Genomic DNA, 22,899 nt, shown 5'->3' on the forward strand with positions numbered 1-22,899 from the left:
TTTCATCGTGATCTGACTGTGTTTTTTTTTTTTGCTATGAATGGAGCCTGCATTTCCTGATGAATGCTTCTTATTTAATAGTGAAACCTATTGTTAGAGCCACGAATTTTCATCTTTTGTACCCATTGTAATGGTTCCTTTCCATCTTTCCTATGTCAGGCACAATTAAGCAATAAGAAATTTCACACTTTTATATCTTTGGATCGCATGTGATTAGATGGTTTGCATTAATAAACTTTAGATAACATTCAAGATATTGTTGGAAGAGACATCTGGTTCGGATCTATCTGTATTTTTTGGAGAATTTGGCATATACTAGCAAAAAATTCTGCTTGGGATCATCTTGCCTTAGTTTGGTCAGGAGCTTCAATCTTGATGTAAATATTTTTTTTATATTCTATTTTAGGCATCAAAAGAAAAAGATGTCACGATTAAAAATCTTGGATCAATTGATAATATTCTTAAGTCATGCACTTCTATTATTTACATAAAGGTTTTGAACCAAAAGCGATATCGTTTTTATTTTAGGCATCATTGCACTGAAATCTTTGGATCAAGATATAACATGCAAGCCATATAATTATATGATTGCAAAAGTTCTGTACTGAAACCAGTGACGTTTCCACCTTTTCAAGCATATAAGGAAATCGATTACGAATTGGAAATCTTTGGATCAAGAGCTTTGAGAGCTCGTAAACCTGTTGATCTTCCTTCTTCACGATCCAGCTTTCCTCCACGTAAATTGTATAAGGTGCAGTTCTTGTAAAATATGTACTTTATGATGCTAAAGTTCCATGATCTTGAAGTAATGTGGTGTCATAGATCTATAATTTAATATATAATGTAGTGTGTATAAGGTGTAGTTCTTGTAAAATATGTAATTTATGATGATGGAGTTCCATTATCTAGAAGTAATGTGGTTTCATAGATCTATAACTTGATATATAATACAGTGGCATGATGGATGCAATGACTAGCTTGATCATCTTGTTTAAGAAAATGTCTTGTTGATCTGCATCATATCTTTTAACATAAATACACAATGTATGAAACTGTTTTGAATATGGTTCTGTGTCTAAAGACAAAATGCACAAAACTTAGACGTACCGTTCCTCAAATGGCTTCGATTTCAGGGAGTTGTACGTTTTGCCTTTGATATTGTTACTTTATAGCTAACTTCCAAAGCCCATATTTAATGGTATTGGATCTCCACATGCATCATCCTCCCATATCATACAGAATGTGCTGACACATCAAATTATTGCAGGTTCACCCTACCTGAGAACTCTTGAATTCTTCCAGGATAAAAAAGAAAGCCTCATTGCACTCTTCCGCACTTGATAGCGATATTATTGGCTGGCTGTTTTGTGCTGTCCAGGAGAACCTATCTGCACTCTTCTGCAGTTCTTGATCGTCCACATCTTGTCAACAACTGTTCTCTGTGGGTGAACCTGATCCCATAGCTAATGGTAATCGTTACATACTAAGACAACCGTCGCCACACATTTCAATGACTTCATTTTGGTCTAGCTAAATACGAGTTCATCATGTCAACTACCTAAACTAGATCAGTGGGAGAGTTTCTTAGATACAATACGATCCCAGCGAGAGATCTATGCTGGCATGCAGCCTACTTTGGCATTTATATCCCCTGCATTGTTTCTATCCATTTGAAACTTCATCAGCACTTGGAGTGATTAGCACTTTGTTGTCTAGCATTTCGAGAGTTTAGAAAATTTCAGGTGTATACTCCTTTGAGAGATAGAAGATCTAACTATATTTGAGATAAAGTCCTACTATGAAAACCACTTCTCACCAGTCATCTGAAACTCACAGCATAATATTCCCATCTCTTTAGAAGAGACTTTTTCTTGAGACAAAATTTTCTGACGTGCTTCAAGTTGCAAGAGATAATGCAGCCACCTGAGATTAGTATAGAGAGCCACCTGAGATCAGTCACCTGGATATGCTGAATTGATTAATGCAGCCAATAGAGATCATCATACACTTTCCTTTATCTCTAGCAAAAAATCTATGGTAAACTCCTGTCACGATTAGATAATTCATATAAAGAATTATTACTGTCACCACACCTTTTCTTCTTTGGCATAGAGGTTCACCTCAGCTAGACATTCTGCCTGTCTGCAATCTCCAAGGCACCCATTGATCCTCTCATTGGTACATTCTCCATCAATACCTTTTGAAGACTGTAAACGTCATTCTGTGATCCAGGCACCTGGTTAATGTGGTACATATGCCTCTTAAACCTCCTCAATGAGGTGCCCCTCAAAGAGGGCAGACTTGGTATTCATCTTATACACTGGCTAGTTCTGTGATGTGGAGCCTTCCAAATTGCACCGATTCTTTCTAGCTGTGTTTTTAGAGGAAACTTCCTTCATAGTCTACTCTCATATTTTGATGCGCTATTTGCAGTGCTTTGATGTTCTTGAGGGAACTATCTGCTTGAATTTGCCTACTACCTAGCAATCAATTATTCATAATACATCAGTTGTGGTATGTGTTTACATAGGTAAAACAAGGACATATATATTAGATTTATAGATGCACATAAGAGCTGTGTGTATAACCTGTTGGTTTATGAGGATGACATAAATATGTGCGTGGTAAAAAAAAATCTAAGACTATTGTCAGGCAATGAAAGCATTATACTTGATAAATTGTAGGTTATGATTGGAAACAGAATTACTTTATATATCAATGTCAAGTGTTTCCAATATTTGGAAAAATATTTTTGATAACTTTGGATGCTACATGTGCAGGTATTGATGCTGGAACACTGCTGCCAATTATTCAGCGTATCCCTCTGTGCATGCACAGAGGAGATGACAGCATGAATCCAATACACCAAGGCCTTGAAGGTCCTTCCGATGTAACAAAAGATGAGGGTGACAATGAACCATTAATTTCAAAGCTTGAATTCGACGAGGAGATCAGTTTGGAGGGAGTTCCAGCTTCATTTTATACAGATGAACCTGATTCAAATGCCAACATCCCAGTGTTGGGAATCTTGTTACATCGCCATGGCAAGGTTTTTGATGCTGGGTTGACTACTAATGAACAACCACAATGTCGAATTTGTCTTGACATTGGAGGTATGGTAACTCTCTTCTCCACTAATCAAGACTGCCACATTCAAAAGTACTTTAGACAGAATTTATGATACTCATGAAATAAACAAGGGTATATTATAGAAGATCTAGTACCCTCTTCTTTGTTGCATATGAAAAGTTCTTTAGTTCCACTACTTAATATAGTAGTGATAGAAACTCAGAGCATTATTCATCTGTTATCAACCTTATCTACTTGGGCAGTGATGAAAGCACAGAGCAATACGTGAACAGAGCTCTCAAACCATAATGACATTTATGTTTTTACTCTAGGTTGAGAATTTTTACAACGTTTTATTTTTGCTGTCATAGAGATCTGAGAAATTGAAATAATATAAAGATAAGAAACATTGAGCACAAACATAGCATTGAAGAATCTCAAAAAAATTAAAATAAAACTCTTCTTAAATTCTCTGTAACATGTGTGTGCATGCACAAATTATTTGTAGCCCCACTATAGACATCTCTTAAATATAAAGGCTGTTAAATTTAATCATGGAAAACAATTAACTATCAAATGGCAGAGCAGCATCAACCCACTGTCAATTCGAAGGATGCAAATACGCAGTGCATTTTGTGAATCATCTTAATGACAATTCATACAATGCGTTAACACTTGCATCCTTTGATTTGATTGGCATATGATGGTTTTACATACAGAACTATTAAGAGCTTCTTTAGATGACAAGATATCTAATATATCCATGGGAGTCCATGCTGTTTGTGCCATTGTGTAATTGCGAAAAACATGAGATCCATTTGTTGACCATCAAGGATGGCTAAAATGAATGTTCCAAATATTTAGTCATTGTGCATCCTCCATTTATTGGGTTTAGTTTGCAGGTGACGACTTGATTGCACCATGTCAATGTAGAGGCACTCAAAAGTATGTACATAGGACTTGCCTGGACATTTGGAGAGCTGCAAAGGTACAATATTGTTGTTTGTTACCTGCAGTCCAAATAATTATTATCCAATAATCATCCGTAGTTATGCATATATTTTGCAATAATGGATCAGATATATATCTATTATGCTGGTCTTCTCTTTTACTTTCTGTATCAGTTTATAATGTCATTTGAATTTTCCGCTCCAGGAAGGCTTTGCATTTGCACACTGTTCAGAATGCAGGGCATTGTTCCGTTTGCGGGCTAATGTACCTGCTGACCGGTGGTGGCTTAGACTCAAGTATCAACTGCTGGTCTTTAGAGACCATGCAGCAATTTTTATTGTTGTCCAATTAGTAAGAAATTTCCTGTAAATGCTCTATCATCACTTTGATCTTTTATGCATGAAATGATTTCATCCAGTTTCAACTTTCATGCTTGTGCCTATTATATAACTTTGCATAATTTTTACTTTGGTGCGAATTGGAAAGTAACCTGAACACCCATCACATGACATATATATTTCGTGGCACATAATTTCATCCAGAATCTCATCTGGTCCATTTTCGTATTCACTTTTTCTGATAATCTTATGTATAACTACTATCAGAGATCGTCCTTTCAAAATCTGTCATCGGATATATGAATCCCCACCCCAGAGTAAAGTATCAACCTCCTATGATTTATCTATTGTTGAATCACCTCCACCATTCAGAGTTGTTTTAATTCAGTTATTAACAACTTTGAGGAACCATGCATATATAGAATTTTGTTGCCATGCATCTATAGGAACCGTTTTGTACTTACATGCATCTCTTATGGCTAGTCTATTGGAGAAGATAACATCCTCCAGGGTTCTGATTGAAGTGATATCTCCAAGTCATCTCTTTTGGGAGGTTCCAAATATTTTACTCCTGTGAAATAAACTACTCTGTCATATGCTGGGCAATCCCTTGAAACTTGTGGATGATAGAATCTCTTGTAATCCCATTTCCGTTTTTTATAAATACTTTACTCCTTCGGAGTGAGCGAGACACTTTGACAATTAACAACATAGAAATTGAGAAGGTTTCATGAAATATGTCTTATAAAAGTCAGTCAATTGTTCTTTTTTATGAACCTGTACCAATAACTTCTTTATTTCCAAGCTACAGATGACAAAAATTTATTGAATTCTTTCAAAGTTTTATTTCTATTCCTTCAGATTCAATTATATTCAAACTCATAGTTGGTGTTTTATATGTCTGTGTCCATGTTAGTGATGTTCATCCGTTTGTGGAAGAAGCTTTACATTTTGCTGTCTTAAAATTTATTTTATTTATTGTCTCAGGTCGTGGCATCATTCAGTTTCTTGGTATACTCATTGTATGGAGATGAATTGAAGGAAATGTTTGGATTTGAGGATCATCATCTAGGATTCTATGCATTAGCAGGTATATTAGATGCACTACAACATTTTAAATACATTTAGATGCAAACCTTGGGGTATAAAATATGCACTTCTCATATTTCATATCCCAAGGGTTGTTTGTATGCCTTGAAATACCAATGTGGTGACACGTCCTGCATGATGTGCAACTTAGGACCATCTATGCATTAGCAGGTATATTAGATGCATTTCAACATTTTAAATACATTTGGATGCAAACCTCGGGGTATAAAATATGCACTTCTCATATTTCATATCCCAAGGTTTGTTTGTACACCTTGAAATACCAATGTGGTGGCACGTCCTGCATGATATGCAGCTTAGGACCTTCCAGCCAATTACTCTTGTTGCACAAGATTTCCATATTACAAACCAAATACTAATGATGAGCAATGGATATTTACATTAAGAAAAGAAAGGTTCAAGGGTGCTTAACCACACTGACTAGCCCCAACTGAATTACAATCGATGAATAAAATACCATTGATGGCCCACACCACCGAATATTACCTTTGTGATTATACCTTCAATGTTGAGACGAACAGATCTGAGCAAAGAGAGGTTTGCTGTAAAGAAGGGGGTAGCTAGTCCCCTTCATATATCCCAACACCTTAGGCTCTGAAACCACCATATGCTCTCACGTGTCATAGGTCCCTATAGGTTACTCGCAAGTCCTAGGATAACTGGTTTCCCACTTATCCTACCCTTAAACTATCTGCTGCAGGCACCGAAGCTGCCATTGGGTTAGCCCTTGCTTTCGTTATTCGGTGAAACAGAAGATTGACTCGTATTGACCAATTCAATTTTTTTAAATGGTAATTAATTGATCATTATGGATTTTTTCCCAGATCTGATCAAATCAGTACCTGGTTGAAATGACCATATGAGCAATTTTGATATTATAGGTTTCTTTGTCTTGTCTGAACTTGTAACCTGCATTAGCAGACCCAGTCTCAGCTTTCTCTGATCAAACTAGAAGTTACCAAAATCCATGCATAACACTGAATAGAGATCCGCCGAATACACTATAAACACCCTACATGTGAAAAGGATGCATAGAGTGTTGTGCTCAGCCTGGAAAATGATCATGAAGTTGAAAGTACCAGAAATGCCTAGAGGCATACCATTAAAAGTAAACTTTAGAATTGGTTCCTAAGTTTGTGTCTACAACATGCCACCCTCTATTACAAAGGGGCAACATCGTATTACTCAGTTTCTAACTATTCTCTAACTACATCATTAGTAAAGGAATCCTTTTTGTTGAGAAGCTGTCCCTAAATATGTGGTGGATATTCTGAATCCACTGGAACTGATAAGAACATGCTGCTAGCTGGTGGCCAGAGCTGATCAATGCCTAAGTTCAATGCCCAAGCTCAATAAGCAGCAGAGGATAAACAAGCCGGCTGCAATGGTGCTAACATGAATCTCCCTTTTACTTGCCAGATATAGACACACCATGGGTCTTATTCTGTAGAGTGAGATGCCTCCTTGAACACCCACCCTCTCTCTCATCACCCTAGCATGCTTGCTGAAAATGTGCTACATTTTCTCTCCAATCGCACGTTAATCAGCCTCTCAACATAATACTATATTGGCAAATAACAAGCTATAAGAAAAATCACCGTATTCACTCTAGCAACTAGCAACAACATTGAGGCAACATCTCTCATACAAGGGTAGCTCCTATATGCATGCAGTGTGTCTTGAAGTCACGAAAATCATAGTACCTCGTTTGAATGTTAGTGAAATAGCATTTCAAAGCTTTTCTTGGTCAATTCTTTTTCAATGTGATCCAAACTCCATTTTCTAGTTTTATATTTAACTATAATGTGATTGTTTATATGGATCATGAATTGTGGCATGGATTGATGTTATAGATGGGAAGCATACTGATGGTGATATGGTCCATTTATAGGTCATGCATTAGGATGGGACTTCCATGTCCTCACACATGCCTAAATTTTTGATTGTATGCCTAAAACTTGGTGGCAAAATGCAGATATTGAAGCATGTTTATCAAACTTGATGGAGTACTTACAGAACTCTGGACTGTAGCTAATGTTAATCTCTTTGACTTGCAGTGACTGTTATGTTAATGGTAGGCCTCTTATATGGATTTTTCATTGCTATATTATGTGGTCAAAAGATCACCAATCGACATTATCATGTGCTTGCAAAACAAGAATTAACAAAGGTAAACACTCCTATTCTAGAAGATTACTTTCATCAGAATTTCATGTGGGTATTCCGATTTAATCAAAATATTAATGCATAGACGATCAATTTTTAATACTATTATTGATGCCGAAATATTGGGTTCAGGAATACGTGGTTCAGAACATAAATGATGATGAACCCCCTCCTGTCCTTGACTCTGGGCACATTAACGAGCTGAGGATGCTTGGACTTTATTGAATGGTAGAAGAGCTGGTTTGTATATTAAATCTGTTGGGCTTGAAGAACTTTTTTCTGGGTCTCCATTCCCGTCTGTATGATTCATCTATTGGAAATAGCTATAGAATGTGTAAAAAAAGACTTTGAGCAAAAGCTAAAGTGGGTATGGTTCTTGTTCAAAACATTTCTTATAAAAGTTCATGTATGTATTATCTAACATATTATTTATTTTCAGTCAATGAGGCTGTGCCTAGATTAGGGATTGAACATGGAATGACATTGTACCCCAAACTGTATTCATTGAAGGAAGGATGACTCGATGGTTCTTGTTTCTTCTGTTTTACAGGCTCTTGAGAAGTTGTGACCTTGTTCCAATAGACCAAAAATGTCTTGTTTGCTGTTCAAAGATTGCTTTGGTTTAAGATTGCAACATAAGAGCTCAGTTTCATTGTATGTTCATTGAGTTCTTACGATTTTGTCATTTGTTGCTTGTCTACAAAAACCAAATAGGAAGTTAGAGATTTCTATTAGAATAGTGATGAATGGAATGAGGCTCATAGTATCTCCGGATATGTATATTCAAAAAATTGAAAGGGACCTTAAATCACAGATGAGTTTTCAGTTGTCCATGGGTAGTGTGAAAGGAACCGGTGACTATATAAGTAAGACAAGTGAAATGCCTTTCGGTATTTGGTCTTTTTTAAAGGAGCACCCTTGAGACCTTATTTAGTGTGAGATTAACTTGTAAACATAGATTGACATATTTGCATTCGTGGGGGTTTCCAAATGAATTCATACAAATACACATAAGAATGGATGAAAAATATTCATTAAAAAAAAAAAGAGTTCATACTTTTTAGTTTCTAATATATATATCATATAACAAAAAGACTTTCACATTAAACAGGGGATATTTAACTTCACATTAAAAAGGAGACTTAAACTAAATAATATTGTTTTTTTTTTTTCCAAAATGAAGCTACTTTCCCATTAGTTAGGAAGGATTATTACATAGAGAGTCTACAAGGAGACTTATACACACATTGGGGAGTCTACCTCCGATCAAGTAAAAGAAGATCAGCCTACTTACAATGCCTTGCGGCCTAACTTAATGTAAGAAGCTACCTATATCTAAGGCGATGGCCTTCAATGTTGCCTAGTACGAGTCGGCTCTTGGGGCCTACAACGAAGAGAGGGTGGTAGGTGAGTAGGAAACAACCAGCGTGGGGGCTGGTAATTCCACCTCGGGCCACTCTCGCCTTGCATCACCATAGGTGTGTTCCTCCATTTCTGCCAAAAGCGCAACCGGGCAGAGATCACGTCGTTGGAGTGGCTGCAAATCTCTTCCAGTTGCCCTCGTAGGCAGTTGATAATCGCGAACCATATGTCCATGATCACTTCCTCCGGGGGCCGTACCGTACCTTGGAAAACCTTGAGGCAACGCGCTTTCCATATGTACCACAAGGTGAAACCTGCAATCAGCATCTAGATTTGTGGAAACCTAGGGGATGCGGGCTGCAAGCCTCTTTCGAAACGGATCTTGACGATTTTGCCTCTCGTGCATACATAGCACCAACTATCTGCATTGACGGTGTCCGTCCACCCTTCGACCGAGTGACCAATCCATGCCGCAGCGCTCCACGAGGCTGTTCCTTCAACTTCACATGCCGCAAGGAGGCGAGTCACTCTATCCCAGATCTTTTGAGCTTGAGGGCAATCCCACAGACAATGTCTCAGAGTCTCAATAGGTTGAGAGCCCAGTGGACAGCCTAACGGGCCGCCGCGTTTACCTAGCCATTCACCAACGGGCACCACATTGTGACCGATCTGCCACCAAAAGAGCTTGATCTTTTCAGGCATGTGGAGGCGCCAGAGACCTTTCTAAAAGGTAATGAGCGCCTCATCGGGGATGCCCAATGTTCGCCAGCCATTGCGAAGGGGGCTGCCCAGCTGCAGCTGCAAAGTCCGACCCAATTTAGTGGTGAAATCGAAGAAGTGATGGAGTCTATCATCATGTTTCCATCTGAAATCCCCTGGGTCCCAATCCAGATCGACAAGGGGGCGACAGCCATATACCCTTAATCTCCAATGGGGTTCCACCTTAGCAACATCCGGGTCTGTCTTCCAGATGTTGTCAACCTGTGCCACCACTCGGATTGGGTGCCAAGAGCCCCTGCTTTGACTGTCCCCAAAAACTGTATCTCTCCTCGATTTGCTCACACCCTTTAGCGACTTGACCATTCCAACCTCGTCAAAGAGACCGAACCATGCAGGTTCTCTCGCCTCCCCCATCGGAACCCTAGCAACTGCCTCAGCTATCAGTCTCCGCATTTTCGTAGCTCCCTTGAGGGGAGGGAAAAGGTCCTCTTGGGCTCTTCTTGAAACAACCATACGTCTCCAATCGTTTATAGATAGGAGGCATGTTTGTGCCAACTTTCCCCATGCTAGGCCCTTAAGTTGCCCTAGCATTGTGTCGTTACTTGTTCGCACGTGAGGATTCCAAAATAGTGGCTGTCTAGTCCATTCGGTCAATGTCTCCGGGGTGTGTTTGACCAAATGTTGTCGTAGATGGCACCATGCCCGCAAGATGGAGTTCGTGACCCTGTCCTCCGGATGGCAAGCTAGCTTGGGTGGGACTCCGCTCGTGCAGCACCAATTCAAGGAGTCGGGCCAAGGCCTACCATACTTGGGAGTCCCTGCTTGCAACCTGTTGCGAAGAAGTACCTTCCAGCACCCCTTACCTGGCAGGAGGCAGCGAACCACCATTTTAGCCATCAATGAACGACTTTGCATTGAGGGGTCTATGAGGCCAAGCCCCCCTTTGGCCCGCGGTTGCGTTAACCAACACCATGACACTCTGGCAGCAGCCCTTGGGTTGTCCTTACCTGACCATATAAACCCCCTGATGGCAACCTTAATCGCGTGTAGACCTGCAGGGTCCATAATCCAGCAGGAGACTGAGTGCCACATGGTAGCGAGCAACACTTGGTTCGCAACAAGGACCCTACCAGCAAAGGATAGTTTAGATCTACTCCATTGGGTCAACTTCCTGTTTATTTTGGCTTGTACGTGGGCCAATTGCGCTCCCTTGGGGATTGACCTCCCCATAGTAAATCCAAGGTACTTGAACGTCGTCCCATTAGGGACCCACATAAAATCGGCATGGGGTTGCCATCTTGGTTTCTCTTGTTCGTTGAACCATAGGCCTTGGGTTTTATTCCAATTGATCTTGGCACCAGCTGCCTGACAAAAGTCCTCAACAAGATGTTCAGCCCACTGCAGATTCTCCTCATCACCTTGCAAGAAAAGAACCGTATCGTCGGCATATTCAGATAACAACAAATCTTCAGTCGCATTGGGGATGGGCAATCCCCGCAGCTCGTTGGTTGGTGCTTGTAAGTAGGCGGAGAAAGCCTCGGTTACAAAGAGATAGAGATATGGGGCTAGGGGACAACCTTGCCTCACTGAGCATTGTAGTTGGAAGGCGGGTCCCCTAGAACCAGCCAACAGCACGCTACTCGTAGCTGTCCAGTAGAGTGCAGAAGTGCAATTCCTCCATTTTTGAGGTAGGCCCAAAGCTCGCATCACATTTTCCAAAAAGGGCCATAACACCCGGTCGTAGGCCTTCTCGAAGTCTAACATCAAAATAGCCGAGCTCGATATGGAGCGGCCGGCCAATGCCATAGCTTCCCAAAGAAGCACCACATTATCAAAGATACACCTGTTCTTGACAAATCCAGTTTGATTGTCATGTATGATGTCTGGTAAGAAGCTTGCTAACCGCTGAGCTAGGACTTTAGTGAGTATCTTGTATGTCGTGTTAAGGATCGTGATTGGACGCCACTAGCGCAACTCTAGGCTTCGCTCTGACGCTTTGGGGATGAGATATATCAGCCCCTCAGCCAAACCAATTGGCATCTTTCCTGAGGACCAAATCTCTTGAACTCCAGCTTCCAAAGACGGGATGACACATTCCCAATGAATCTCGAAGAAATCTCGTGAGAGACCATCGGGGCCGGGGCATGCACCCCTTCGCAATCCCCTAAGCGCCTCCGAGAGTTCTAAACGAGAGATGGGGCTATCGAGCACAACTTCCATCGCCTGGGTTACCTTGGGGTGAATGCAAGACATCACTCGATCAACCAGCTCCGTGTGTTGCCTCACCTGCATAGTGTCGAATACAAGTGTATAATGGACGTATTCACACTATCCCTTCGGGCCATTTGTGTAATTAGCATAAATGGTAGTTGCCCTAAGTCGGTCACTATATATAGTGACCTTGTAACCTTTTTGTAAGGTTGGGTGTTGTATTATTGCTTTGTGGAATAAAGAGTCTTTTGTGTGTGTCTCTCTCTCTCTCTCTCTCTCTCTCTCTCTCTCTCTCTGTGCAACGACCTACAATCTGTCATACGCAGGTACAGAAAAGAATCGAATGCTACTTGATCTTCCGCATAGACGACTTTGTCTCCCAACATCTGGTATCAGAGCTTGCACAGTATTCGGTCCTTCAATCCGCTGTCGGACGTCGTCTCAGCCTGCATAGCATTCGGTTTCTTGCGTCATTCGAAGAAGAGAGAAGAAGAAAAAACGAGGCTCGCATCTCATCGCGTTAGATCATCTTCGCTTGGAGTAAGCCAACAGGTTGTACTCTGTTCCTTGTGATCGTAACCGCTCGAGGTGAAATCCCCTTGTGCAACATTGACACGATCGTGCTCCACTCGGTTAAACGGCATCCGAAAAGGTCATTAAACGCTGCTCGCCGCTCGTTGTAACCACTCGGTGCAGATCGGTCTCAAGACAACAACCCCAATTCGTGCTTCATCCGGCTGATCGACATTCGAGAGGATCAGTTGGATCTGTCTCTCTCGTCGCTGCAGCCACCCGAAGCAGAATCGGTCCAGACAATCGGTTTCAATAATCGGTATTCGGCATATATATCCGAAGCGAACCGGGCTCACTCCGACTCGGCAACATTTGGGAAGACCAGTCGGTTCTGTCCCTCAAGTTACCGGAGTCAATTCGAGCAAGTTCAACAATACATATATCCGAAGCCGAACCGACTCGGGTTCAAATCCGACTAGAACGATATCGGGTGAGCCAACCGGCTGCACTCCAACAAGGTTCGTAGTCAACTCCGAACCGAGCTCCGTCAACCGAAACCAAATTTGATGGCATCAACATCCGGCTCGTCAGAAATGAGTCTACGAAAGTTCGATGGATCGAACTTCAACTTCTGGAAGGAGCAAATGCAGGACTATCTCATAGTCAAGGGGCAAATCGATCCCATCGAAAATGAAGAACCTCCAGAAGGATACAAACCAATTGAGTGGCAGAAGCTGGACAGAATCGTCCGCGCCACGATTCGGATGCACCTATCGGAATCGGTATACTTTACGGTGCAATCGTGTACGACAGCATTCGAACTGTGGAAAACACTGTCGGACACTTACGAAAAGAAGGTCGCCGCAACGAAGATGTTTCTGATCCGGCGCCTCTACAACTTGCGGATGAAAGAATCCGATTCGGTTCAAGCACATCTCAATGAGTACGAAAGCATAAGCTCCCAAATCTCGTCACAGGGGACGGCAATCGAGGATGAACTCAGAGCAATGATACTCATGAGCAGCCTTCCCTCATCATGGGAAACTTTCGTCACAACCGTGTGCAACGCGTCAACCACGGTTGTTAAATACTCCGAAGTCACGAGCGCAATCCTGACCGAAGCAGCTCGGAGAAAGTCTTTCGCCAAAGACTCAACAGACGACGCTTACGTAGTACAAGGTTCGACAGACCGATCGAACATACGAGGAAGAGATTCCTCACGGCCGCCGAACAATCAGCGAAGACGGAGCCAGTCACGGGATAACCGAATCTGCAACTATTGCAAGAAACCCGGACACATCAAAGCCGACTGCCGCGCACTCAAGAACAAGAACAACAAGAAGAGTGGCCGGCATGAGGAGATCAATTACGTCAGCTTCTCAGCTGATGTGCTACCAGACGACCCGAATATACTATCAATCGAAAATCCAGTCGAATCAGAAGTCCTACTCACGACTGAAGAGTCGAGCACATGGCTCTTAGATTCGGGCGCGTCATTTCACGTGACTCCTCATCGATCCCAATTTCGGCAATATACGATCCGTCACTCCGACTCAGTTCGAGTCGGCAACTCACAACACTGTGACATCATCGGAATCGGCACAGTAGAGCTCAACCTTGCAGGTGGCTCTACACTTGTACTCCACAATGTCCGACATGTACCCGAGCTCTCAAGGCCATTGATCTCAGTCGGACAACTAGATGAAGACGGCATTCGTGCCGGTTTTTCTTCGGGAGGGTGGACACTCCACAGGGGGAACCTCCTGCTTGCTAGAGGACCCAAGATACACTCACTGTATCCGTTACATGTTACGCTCAGAGAGGGTAACCTGTTTTTGGTGGATATTCCTGTGTCATCACTATGGCACCGAAGATTAGGACACCTCAACAAGGCCGGCATTACGCATCTATCTAGAGCCGGATACATCCCCAAACTCTCCTTCTCCGACCATCAATTCTGCGAGCATTGCCAGTATGGCAAACAAGCAGCCGCATCACACCCGACATCAGCACCAAGAGAAACGAGACCTCTCGATTTAGTCCATTCGGACGTCTGTGGCCCAATGCCGCATCAGTCTCTAGGCGGTGCCTCTTACTTCGTCAGTTTTATTGACGATTCGACTCGAAAGGTGTGGGATTATCCAATTCGCACCAAAGATCGTGTCTTCTCGATCTTCACCGACTGGCTCGCTATGGTAGAAAATCAAACCGACCGAAAGCTGAAATGCTTTCGGACAGACAATGGGGGAGAGTTCAAATCCGAAGAATTCGTCAAATTCTGCCGACAACGTGGCATCCGACGTGAATTTACGGCACCACACAGCCCGGAGCAAAACGGGATTGCCGAACGCATGAATCGGACAATCCAAGAACGGATAGTTTCCATGCTCCAACACTCCGGACTATCGGATGGCTTCTGGGCAGAGGCTCTACTCACGGCAGTACACATAATCAATATGTCGCCAAGTAGACCTCTAGGACTTCAAATTCCTCAGGAACTATGGATTGGCAGTAAGCCGAATTACGACAAGCTGAGGATCTTCGGATGCGAGGCGTACGCCCTTATTCCGAAAGATGATCGCCGAAAACTTGCACCTCGGTCCAGGAAATGCATTTTCCTTGGATATGGATCCGACGGCGAAATGGGATACCGACTCTGGGATCCCGAACGCAGACAAATCGTCCGAAGTTCGGACGTTGTGTTCAACGAGTCGGCTATGAATCCATCAGTCGAAAAACCGATCGAAGTCCGAAGGGTAACATTTTCCGATGTGCCGACCCTTCAAGAAGGCCCCGCTCTTAACACACGGTCAGCTTCACGGGTAGCTGAACCTTACACTACCGACTCGGACAACCCCGACTCGGCACAGCAGAACAATCCGCTTTCGGATCATCCGACCTCGATACCCGATGCGACCAGTCCAATCATACCTCGACGATCCGAGAGACTGTCGCAACCTCCGGAGAGGTATTCTCCTGGAATTTTCTTCACCGATGCCGGCGAACCGACGTCTTACGAAGAAGCATCGACATCTGTCGATTCCGCCACCTGGCATCTGGCGATGGAGTCGGAAATGCACTCCATTCGGGCAAACAAGACTTGGGATCTGGTCGAATTACCTAGGAACCGACGTGCTCTTCCTTGCAAGTGGGTTTATCGACTAAAAGAGACGTCTGATTCGACCACCCCAAAGTACAAGGCCAGATTAGTTGCGAAGGGCTTCCGACAAGAATATGGCGTTGACTTCGACGAGATTTTTTCACCAGTGGTGAAAATGACAACCCTTCGTTTCCTACTCGGCGTAGTGGCAGCCGACAACCTGGAGCTGATTCAGCTAGATGTCAAAACAACCTTCCTCCATGGTGATCTTGACGAGGAAATTTATATGGAGCAGCCAAAAGGCTTCGTGGCGACTGGCCAAGAACATCTAGTCTGCCGACTCAGGAAGAGTCTATACGGCCTCAAACAGGCACCACGACAATGGTACAAGAAGTTCGACGACTTCATCCAATCGATCGGCTTCTCAAAAAGCGATGAGGACCATTGTCTTTTTACCAACACAGCTCAAGATGGATCACCCATCTTCCTCATCATTTACGTGGACGACATGCTAATTTCTGGACGCCACGCGGGCGAACTTGCCGATCTCATTCGGCAACTGCGGTTGAAGTTTGCCATGAAGGACCTCGGTCCGGCACGACACATACTTGGCATGAAGATTAGTCGGCATCGCGATAAGCGACATCTTTTTTTGTCTCAGACCGACTATATCGAACGTGTCTTGGAACGCTTCAACATGCAATCAGCCAAATCTGCTTCAACCCCGCTCCCCATGAATCTTCGGCTCTCTCAGCGAGACTGGCCGACATCCGGCCCGGAGGGGGAAGATATGAAGTCGGTACCGTATGCACCGGCAGTCGGCTCCCTTATGTACCTGATGGTCGCGACACGGCCTGATATTTCTCACGCCGTAGGAGTCGTCAGCAGATTTATGCACAATCCCGGCCGATCGCATTGGAACGCAGTCAAGCATGTGTTCAGATATCTGGCTGGCACAAAAGACCACGGCATTCTCTTCGGTCCGAACCGAACCTCAGGCGTAGTCGGTTACACCGACTCGGACTTCGCCGGCTGTATAGACAGTCGGAAATCAACAACCGGATACTGCTTCAAATTCGGCAATGGAGCAATTTCGTGGAAGTCGAAACTTCAGGAGTGCACAGCGACCTCAACGACCGAAGCAGAATATGTAGCTGCGTCCGACGCAGCAAAAGAAGCTTTGTGGCTCGGTCGGCTGGCGCACACGTTTCGACAAGTCGACCATGACTCGGCCCCAGTTGTCTATAGCGACAGTCAAGGTGTTGTTGCCTTGTCGAGAAATCCGGTTCACCACAACGCCTCCAAACATATCGACGTTCGATATCACTTCGTTCGGGACTGCGTCATTTCAGGGAAAATCGGTCTAGAGAAAATATCTACAACCGACAATGTCGCAGATGGAATGACCAAGTGTCTTTCGGCAGACCGCTTTCGGTCTCTTCAGCATCAGATGGGCGTAACGACAAACCAGTCCGGTTAGAGCCGGACACAGCGCAGGATGGTTTCCAATGATCGGCTTCAACTCTTCCGACCCGACCAGTTCGGTCTTCTGCCTTCGGACCCTGCCGACTCGAACAAAAACTGATATGTCCGAGAACCTAAGTTTATACCTGTAATCTTAGATAACCCATGTATACGCCCATTACGGGGGAGTGTCGAATACAAGTGTATAATGGACGTATTCACACTATCCCTTCGGGCCATTTGTGTAATTAGCATAAATGGTAGTTGCCCTAAGTCGGTCACTATATATAGTGACCTTGTAACCTTTTTGTAAGGTTGGGTGTTGTATTATTGCTTTGTGGAATAAAGAGTCTTTTGTGTCTCTGGGTAGAAGCACGCTACGGTGTACCAGAAAAGTACTGTTTTTGGCCACAAAAATTGTCAGTACTTTTAGTACTGTTAGTATGAATAATTCAAAAAAAAAAAATCAGAGAAAAAGAAAATCGATTTTGGAGAGTGGGGTGACTGTAGTACAAGTGTCATTTATTGTAGAAGGAGTGGGGGGAACAGGTGAGGAGATGTTCATTCCATTTTGGGGGCTATTTTCCCCTCACGTCGATTTTGGCGCTTCCCCTCATACTCCTCTTCCTCTATCCCTCTGAGCTTTTCATCACAGATCCATGTTCAGTTTCTGATTTCCTCCAATCTAAATCTCAGACATCCATGTCTGTTTTGAGCGTTTAAGTTGAGGATTTCTGATTTTTTTAGGGTTTCTGTTTTTGTTAGGGTTTAGGTCGAGGTACAGAGACTGTTGGTAGCAGCCAATAGTGACTTCTTCGACAACGACTTTCTTACATCCATCCATTGAAGTTGGTGTCGTGGTGATTTGTGGCTTTTTCCACCAAATCGAGGCGGCATTGGAGGTTCCTTCCGCCAAATCGAGGCGGCATATCCAACGCTCCGTCCACCATTGGAGGTTCCTTCCACCAAATCGAGGCGGCATATCCAACGCCCCCTCCATCCATTCGAGGTTCCTTCCATCCGTTTTTTTTATTTTCAGTACTAAAATGTTACATTTCTTCATATTTCAGTACAAAAATTTTAGAACTGACAATTGTCATATTTGATATGTAATTCTAATGTTTGAAACGAAATATCTTTCACTTTGCAGGCCACATTTAAAAACATTTGATTTGGTGTCGTGGTGATTTGTGGCTTTTTCCACCAAATCGAGGCGGCATTGGAGGTTCCTTCCACCAAATCGAGGCGGCATATCCAACGCTCCGTCCACCATTGGAGGTTCCTTTCACCAAACCGTTTTTTTTATTTTCAGTACTAAAATGTTACATTTCTTCATATTTCAGTACAAAAATTTTAGAACTGACAATTGTCATATTTGATATGTAATTCTAATGTTTGAAACGAAATATCTTTCACTTTGCAGGCCACATTTAAAAACATTTGATTGTGTTTTCTTGGTTGAGTCTATATAACATTAACTACTTTTGCAAGCCACTTAATTTTTGCGGATAAATCTAGTGACCGAATGGGGGTTCCTAACGAGAGTGAGTTGTCAAGTAACTCATGCATATCTGAAAGGACTAAGAGACGAGTGGTTCTTCACATAGTCCGTTATTTGGTAGAAATAACAAAGAGATTTAGTGAAGAGGATCGTAGGGATATTATCTGTAGAGTGTTACACCATCAAAGTTTGAATGAAGACATGGAGAGAATAAAATTTAGGGACCAATGTGTTTCAGAAGAGATTGTAGAGTCTATGAAGTCATCCCTAGACTTAGTGAAAGGTGTAGAGAGCTTAGACAAACTTGCTGCAAAGAGGGCAGCCCTACACATGGTTGTGAACGGTGCGAGAGGAAAAAAATATAGTGATACTAAAGTTGCCTTAGCCCTGGGTATTCAAAGAAGGAACTTGAGGAAACATCGCCAAAATATACACTCAAACAAATTCAAGTGGATGGGGTTGGGACGTAGACGACGATGTGATGCCTTATCTCAAGAGGTTATTGAGAAAGTGGATTCATTTTGGGCCAAAAATACGCGTGTCTCACCAAATAAGAAGGACGTGTGTAGACAACGAATAAGTCAGGGTAAGTACCAGATTCACCCTAGACACTTCTTGGAGATGACAGAGGTATTCCATTTTTTTATATCATTTCACATTCCATAACTTTGTGTTTTGACCAACTGTATATTAATGTTTGCTATATATATTGGTTGATGTAGGCTGAATTGTACATGAACTTTAAAGATCAACATCCAAGCTTGACTGTTGGATTCCGCAAGTTCCAAGGTTTGAAACCATTTTATGTTAGAAAATTAAATGAGAGGAATACATGTTGTTGTGTGTACCATGTGAAGATGGACATGTTAAGGCTAGCCGTGAATGCAATGCGTACTGATTGTAAGGGTATACACGGGGAATTATGTGTCTGCACTTGTGAGATATGTAGACCAAATGGGGAGGATAATAGGTGTAATGCACGAAACATGACTTATGCATCTGTTTCTGAGCTATGGAGGTCTTGTGTTTGTGAAAAAGAACCATCATGTGAGTGGCATCGTCGTACATGTCTATTAAGAACATGTAAGGTTTGTCCGCTACCATTATTTTGTATGCAGGAGCTTGATTTGGGAAACAGTCATATCGTGAAATGGAAATATTTAGAGTATGTGACTGAAAATATTGGCAAGGGAGTTGTAACTAAGCGTATCAAGGAAGTATATAAGGAGACATGTGCTGCTACCCTTGTCTCAGAATTTAAGAAACAACTTGGGGAGTTCATTCCACATAACTTCCGGAGTTATTGGCAAAATTCACAATTCAAGGAATGTATTAATAACTTACCAACAGGTGTCATCGTATCTGTTATTGACTTTGCAGAAAACTATACATTTAAAGTTCAGAATGAGGTTCAATCAATGCATTGGTACAATGATCAATGTACAATACTTGTGCATATTTGCTATTGGAGGCAAGACGGTGAGTTACATAAGAAATCAATATTTTACATTTCAGATGATAAAAAGCATGATACACTATTTGTTCAACATTGTTTTAAGCTTCACCATGCAGATTTATTTTCTCTAGGGGTAACCTTTAACCGTCATTGGGTTTGGTCTGATGGTGCTGCCTCGCAGTTTAAGGCGGCACGATCGTTCTACTTTATCGCCAGGTAATTTTTAATCCATATGTTTAGTACTTACCATGCAATGTGTAAGGAAGTAATTCTTGTGTTAGTGCATGCATACTAATTATGTTTGTAATTATTAACAAACAGTACTATTCACATGGATGCATACTAATTATGTTTGTAACTATTCGAATCTTGCACTTGTGAATGGATGCATGCATACTAATTTTGTTTGTACTATGTTTTAATCCATGTGAAGGGTTCTCCATAGACACATTGTACTATGTTGTGTGTTGTATCTGTACTATGTTGTGTTTACAGGAGGATGTAAAGTACTCATCTTGTACTCATAGTATTGTCCGTCCTTAAGAGCATTGTACTAAGTATGTTTTAATCCATGTGAAGGGTTCTCCATAGACACATTGTACTATGTTGTGTGTTGTATCTGTACTATGTTGTGTTTACAGGAGGATGTAAAGTACTCATCTTGTACTCATAGTATTGTCCGTCCTTAAGAGCATTGTACTAAGTATGTTTTAATCCATGTGAAGGGTTCTCCATAGACACATTGTACTATGTTGTGTGTTGTATCTGTACTATGTTGTGTTTACAGGAGGATGTAAAGTACTCATCTTGTACTCATAGTATTGTCCGTCCTTAAGAGCATTGTACTAAGTATGTTTTAATCCATGTGAAGGGTTCTCCATAGACACATTGTACTATACAAGAGGATGTAAAGTACTCATCTTCTACTCATAGTATAAACCATACTAAGTTAGTACTAAGTTATATCCATACTAAGTATCGATTAATCAATGTGAAGGGTTCTCCATAGACACATTGTAGTATGTTGTGTGTTGGTTCTGTACTATGTTGTGTTTACAAAAGGATGTAAAGTACTCATCTTGTACTTATAGTATTGTCCGTCCTTAAGAGAATTGTACTAATTATGTTTTAATCCATGTGAAGGGTTCTCCATAGACACATTGTACTATACAAGAGGATGTTAAGTACTCATCTTGTACTCATAGTATAAACCAGACTAAGTTAGTACTAAGAATTGTACTAAGTATCGACTAATCAATGTGAAGGGTTCTCCATAGACACATTGTACTATGTTGTGTGTTGCTTCTGTACTATGTTGTGTTTACAAAAGGATGTAAAGTACTCATCTTGTACTTATAGTATTGTCCGTCCTTAAGAGAATTGTACTAATTATGTTTTAATCCATGTGAAGGGTTCTCCATAGACACATTGTACTATACAAGAGGATGTTAAGTACTCATCTTGTACTCATAGTATAAACCAGACTAAGTTAGTACTAAGAATTGTACTAAGTATCGACTAATCAATGTGAAGGGTTCTCCATAGACACATTGTACTATGTTGTGTGTTGCTTCTGTACTATGTTGTGTTTACAAAAGGATGTAAAGTACTCATCTTGTACTTATAGTATTGTCCGTCCTTAAGAGAATTGTACTAATTATGTTTTAATCCATGTGAAGGGTTCTCCATAGACACATTGTACTATACAAGGGGATGTAAAGTACTCATCTTGTACTCATAGTATAAACCAGACTAAGTTAGTACTAAGTTATATCCATACTAAGTTAGTATTAAATGGATGCCAGTATTAATGGAAGTGTAGTACTCTCTATTGACAACATAGTACTAATTTTGTTGGAAACCTGAGTTACAAAAGCAGGTATTTCTCCTTATTCAACATTCGTATGCAATGGAATTACTTCGGGTCTGGACATGGAAAAGGAGAGCATGATGGCGCGGGGGCTGTGATCAAACGTGCCCTTACAAGTGAGCAGTTGGATAATAATGGTGCTAAGCTACAAAATGCACATGATGTTGTGCAGTGGCTAACATGGAAGATGTCAAATGATGGTAAGAACAGATTGTTTGTTGAAGTTCGCGCTGATGAGGTCGATAGAACTAAATCATATGGTTGTAAAACCGTGAAAGGCACACGCAGCACCCATTGTGTGTTAGGGTTTAGCCGCAAGGACACAACACAATTGTTACTACGTAGTTTATCATGCTTTTGTTCCATGTGTATAGATGAAGCTTGGGATAAATGCATCAACCTATCAATCGTGGAGCCCTGGAAGTTGCAGAAGCTTGAGCCTGAACGACAAGATGATATTGAAGATGATGTGCATTCAAACGATATTGTATACTACAACCAAAATCAAGACTTGGCAGTTTTATTGGAAGTTGGAGATCATTTTGCAGTGCTCAAATCTCCTCAGAATGAAGATTTAGAAGACTACTACATTGTGGTGTGCAAGCAAGGAAAGACATTATTGAAAGAAGTGGTGAGGGATGGCTGGGGCAACAATTTCAACGTTGGTGAGTCTGTCGTGTATGGAAACTATTATGCAAAGTTGCCGCAGTGCAAGAACACATATGCATTACTAAAAGAAGCACCCATCGCAATAATCTACGCTGATGCCATTCTTGCGATCAAATTCAATATGACTCAAGCAAAGCACAAGGTTAAGGGATACAACACTGTCTACAAGGTCCCCCAAGAGGTTCATGAGCACATATTAGGGGAGGTCTCTCTATTTAATGCTTGAAAGTCACACTCTCAATACATTGTACCCTCTCAATACTTGGAGTTCACTATTAATTTTGATGATTGACAAATGAATTGATATATTTCATCTTTCTTCTAAAGTGTTTATGCCTGTCAACCACTTGTACTTATCTTTCATAATATATTAGTTGTTGTCAACAAGACTTGGATTTC

The 22,899-nt window shown here is 41.8% G+C and overlaps 1 protein-coding gene across 2 annotated transcripts; it reads left to right on the forward strand.

Moving 5' to 3' along the window:
- The first annotated feature begins 528 nt into the window (after positions 1–528).
- LOC147853248 (RING/FYVE/PHD zinc finger superfamily protein) lies at positions 529–8,171 on the forward strand. Of its 2 annotated transcripts, XM_087333336.1 has the most exons (8): positions 529–751; positions 1,268–1,469; positions 2,781–3,113; positions 3,972–4,057; positions 4,225–4,371; positions 5,346–5,448; positions 7,526–7,638; positions 7,767–8,171. In XM_087333336.1, exons 3-8 carry the CDS (start codon positions 2,831–2,833, stop codon positions 7,857–7,859), a joined length of 825 nt encoding a protein of 274 aa, XP_087189462.1. In that variant the 5' UTR covers positions 529–751; positions 1,268–1,469; positions 2,781–2,830; the 3' UTR covers positions 7,860–8,171. The 2 variants fall into 2 exon arrangements, with proteins under 2 accessions (XP_087189462.1, XP_087189461.1); XM_087333335.1 differs by lacking the exon at positions 1,268–1,469.
- Positions 8,172–22,899: the final 14,728 nt, after the last annotated feature.

This window comes from Azolla caroliniana, unplaced genomic scaffold (genome assembly GCF_043228905.1).
Source record: "Azolla caroliniana isolate FFs.n. ecotype wild unplaced genomic scaffold, voAzoCaro1.0.p SCAF_17, whole genome shotgun sequence".
Classification (NCBI taxonomy): domain Eukaryota; kingdom Viridiplantae; phylum Streptophyta; class Polypodiopsida; order Salviniales; family Salviniaceae; genus Azolla; species Azolla caroliniana.

What these genes read in the sequence shown, in the direction of transcription:
- LOC147853248 (XM_087333336.1), top strand. Translation starts at nt 2,831, where the DNA reads ATGCACAGAGGAGATGACAGCATGAATCCAATACACCAAGGCCTTGAA. An exon ending in AGGATTCTATGCATTAGCAG is followed by an intron (nt 5,449 to 7,525) that starts GTATATTAGATG and finishes TTTGACTTGCAG; the next exon opens with TGACTGTTATGTTAATGGTA. An exon ending in CAAAACAAGAATTAACAAAG is followed by an intron (nt 7,639 to 7,766) that starts GTAAACACTCCT and finishes TATTGGGTTCAG; the next exon opens with GAATACGTGGTTCAGAACAT.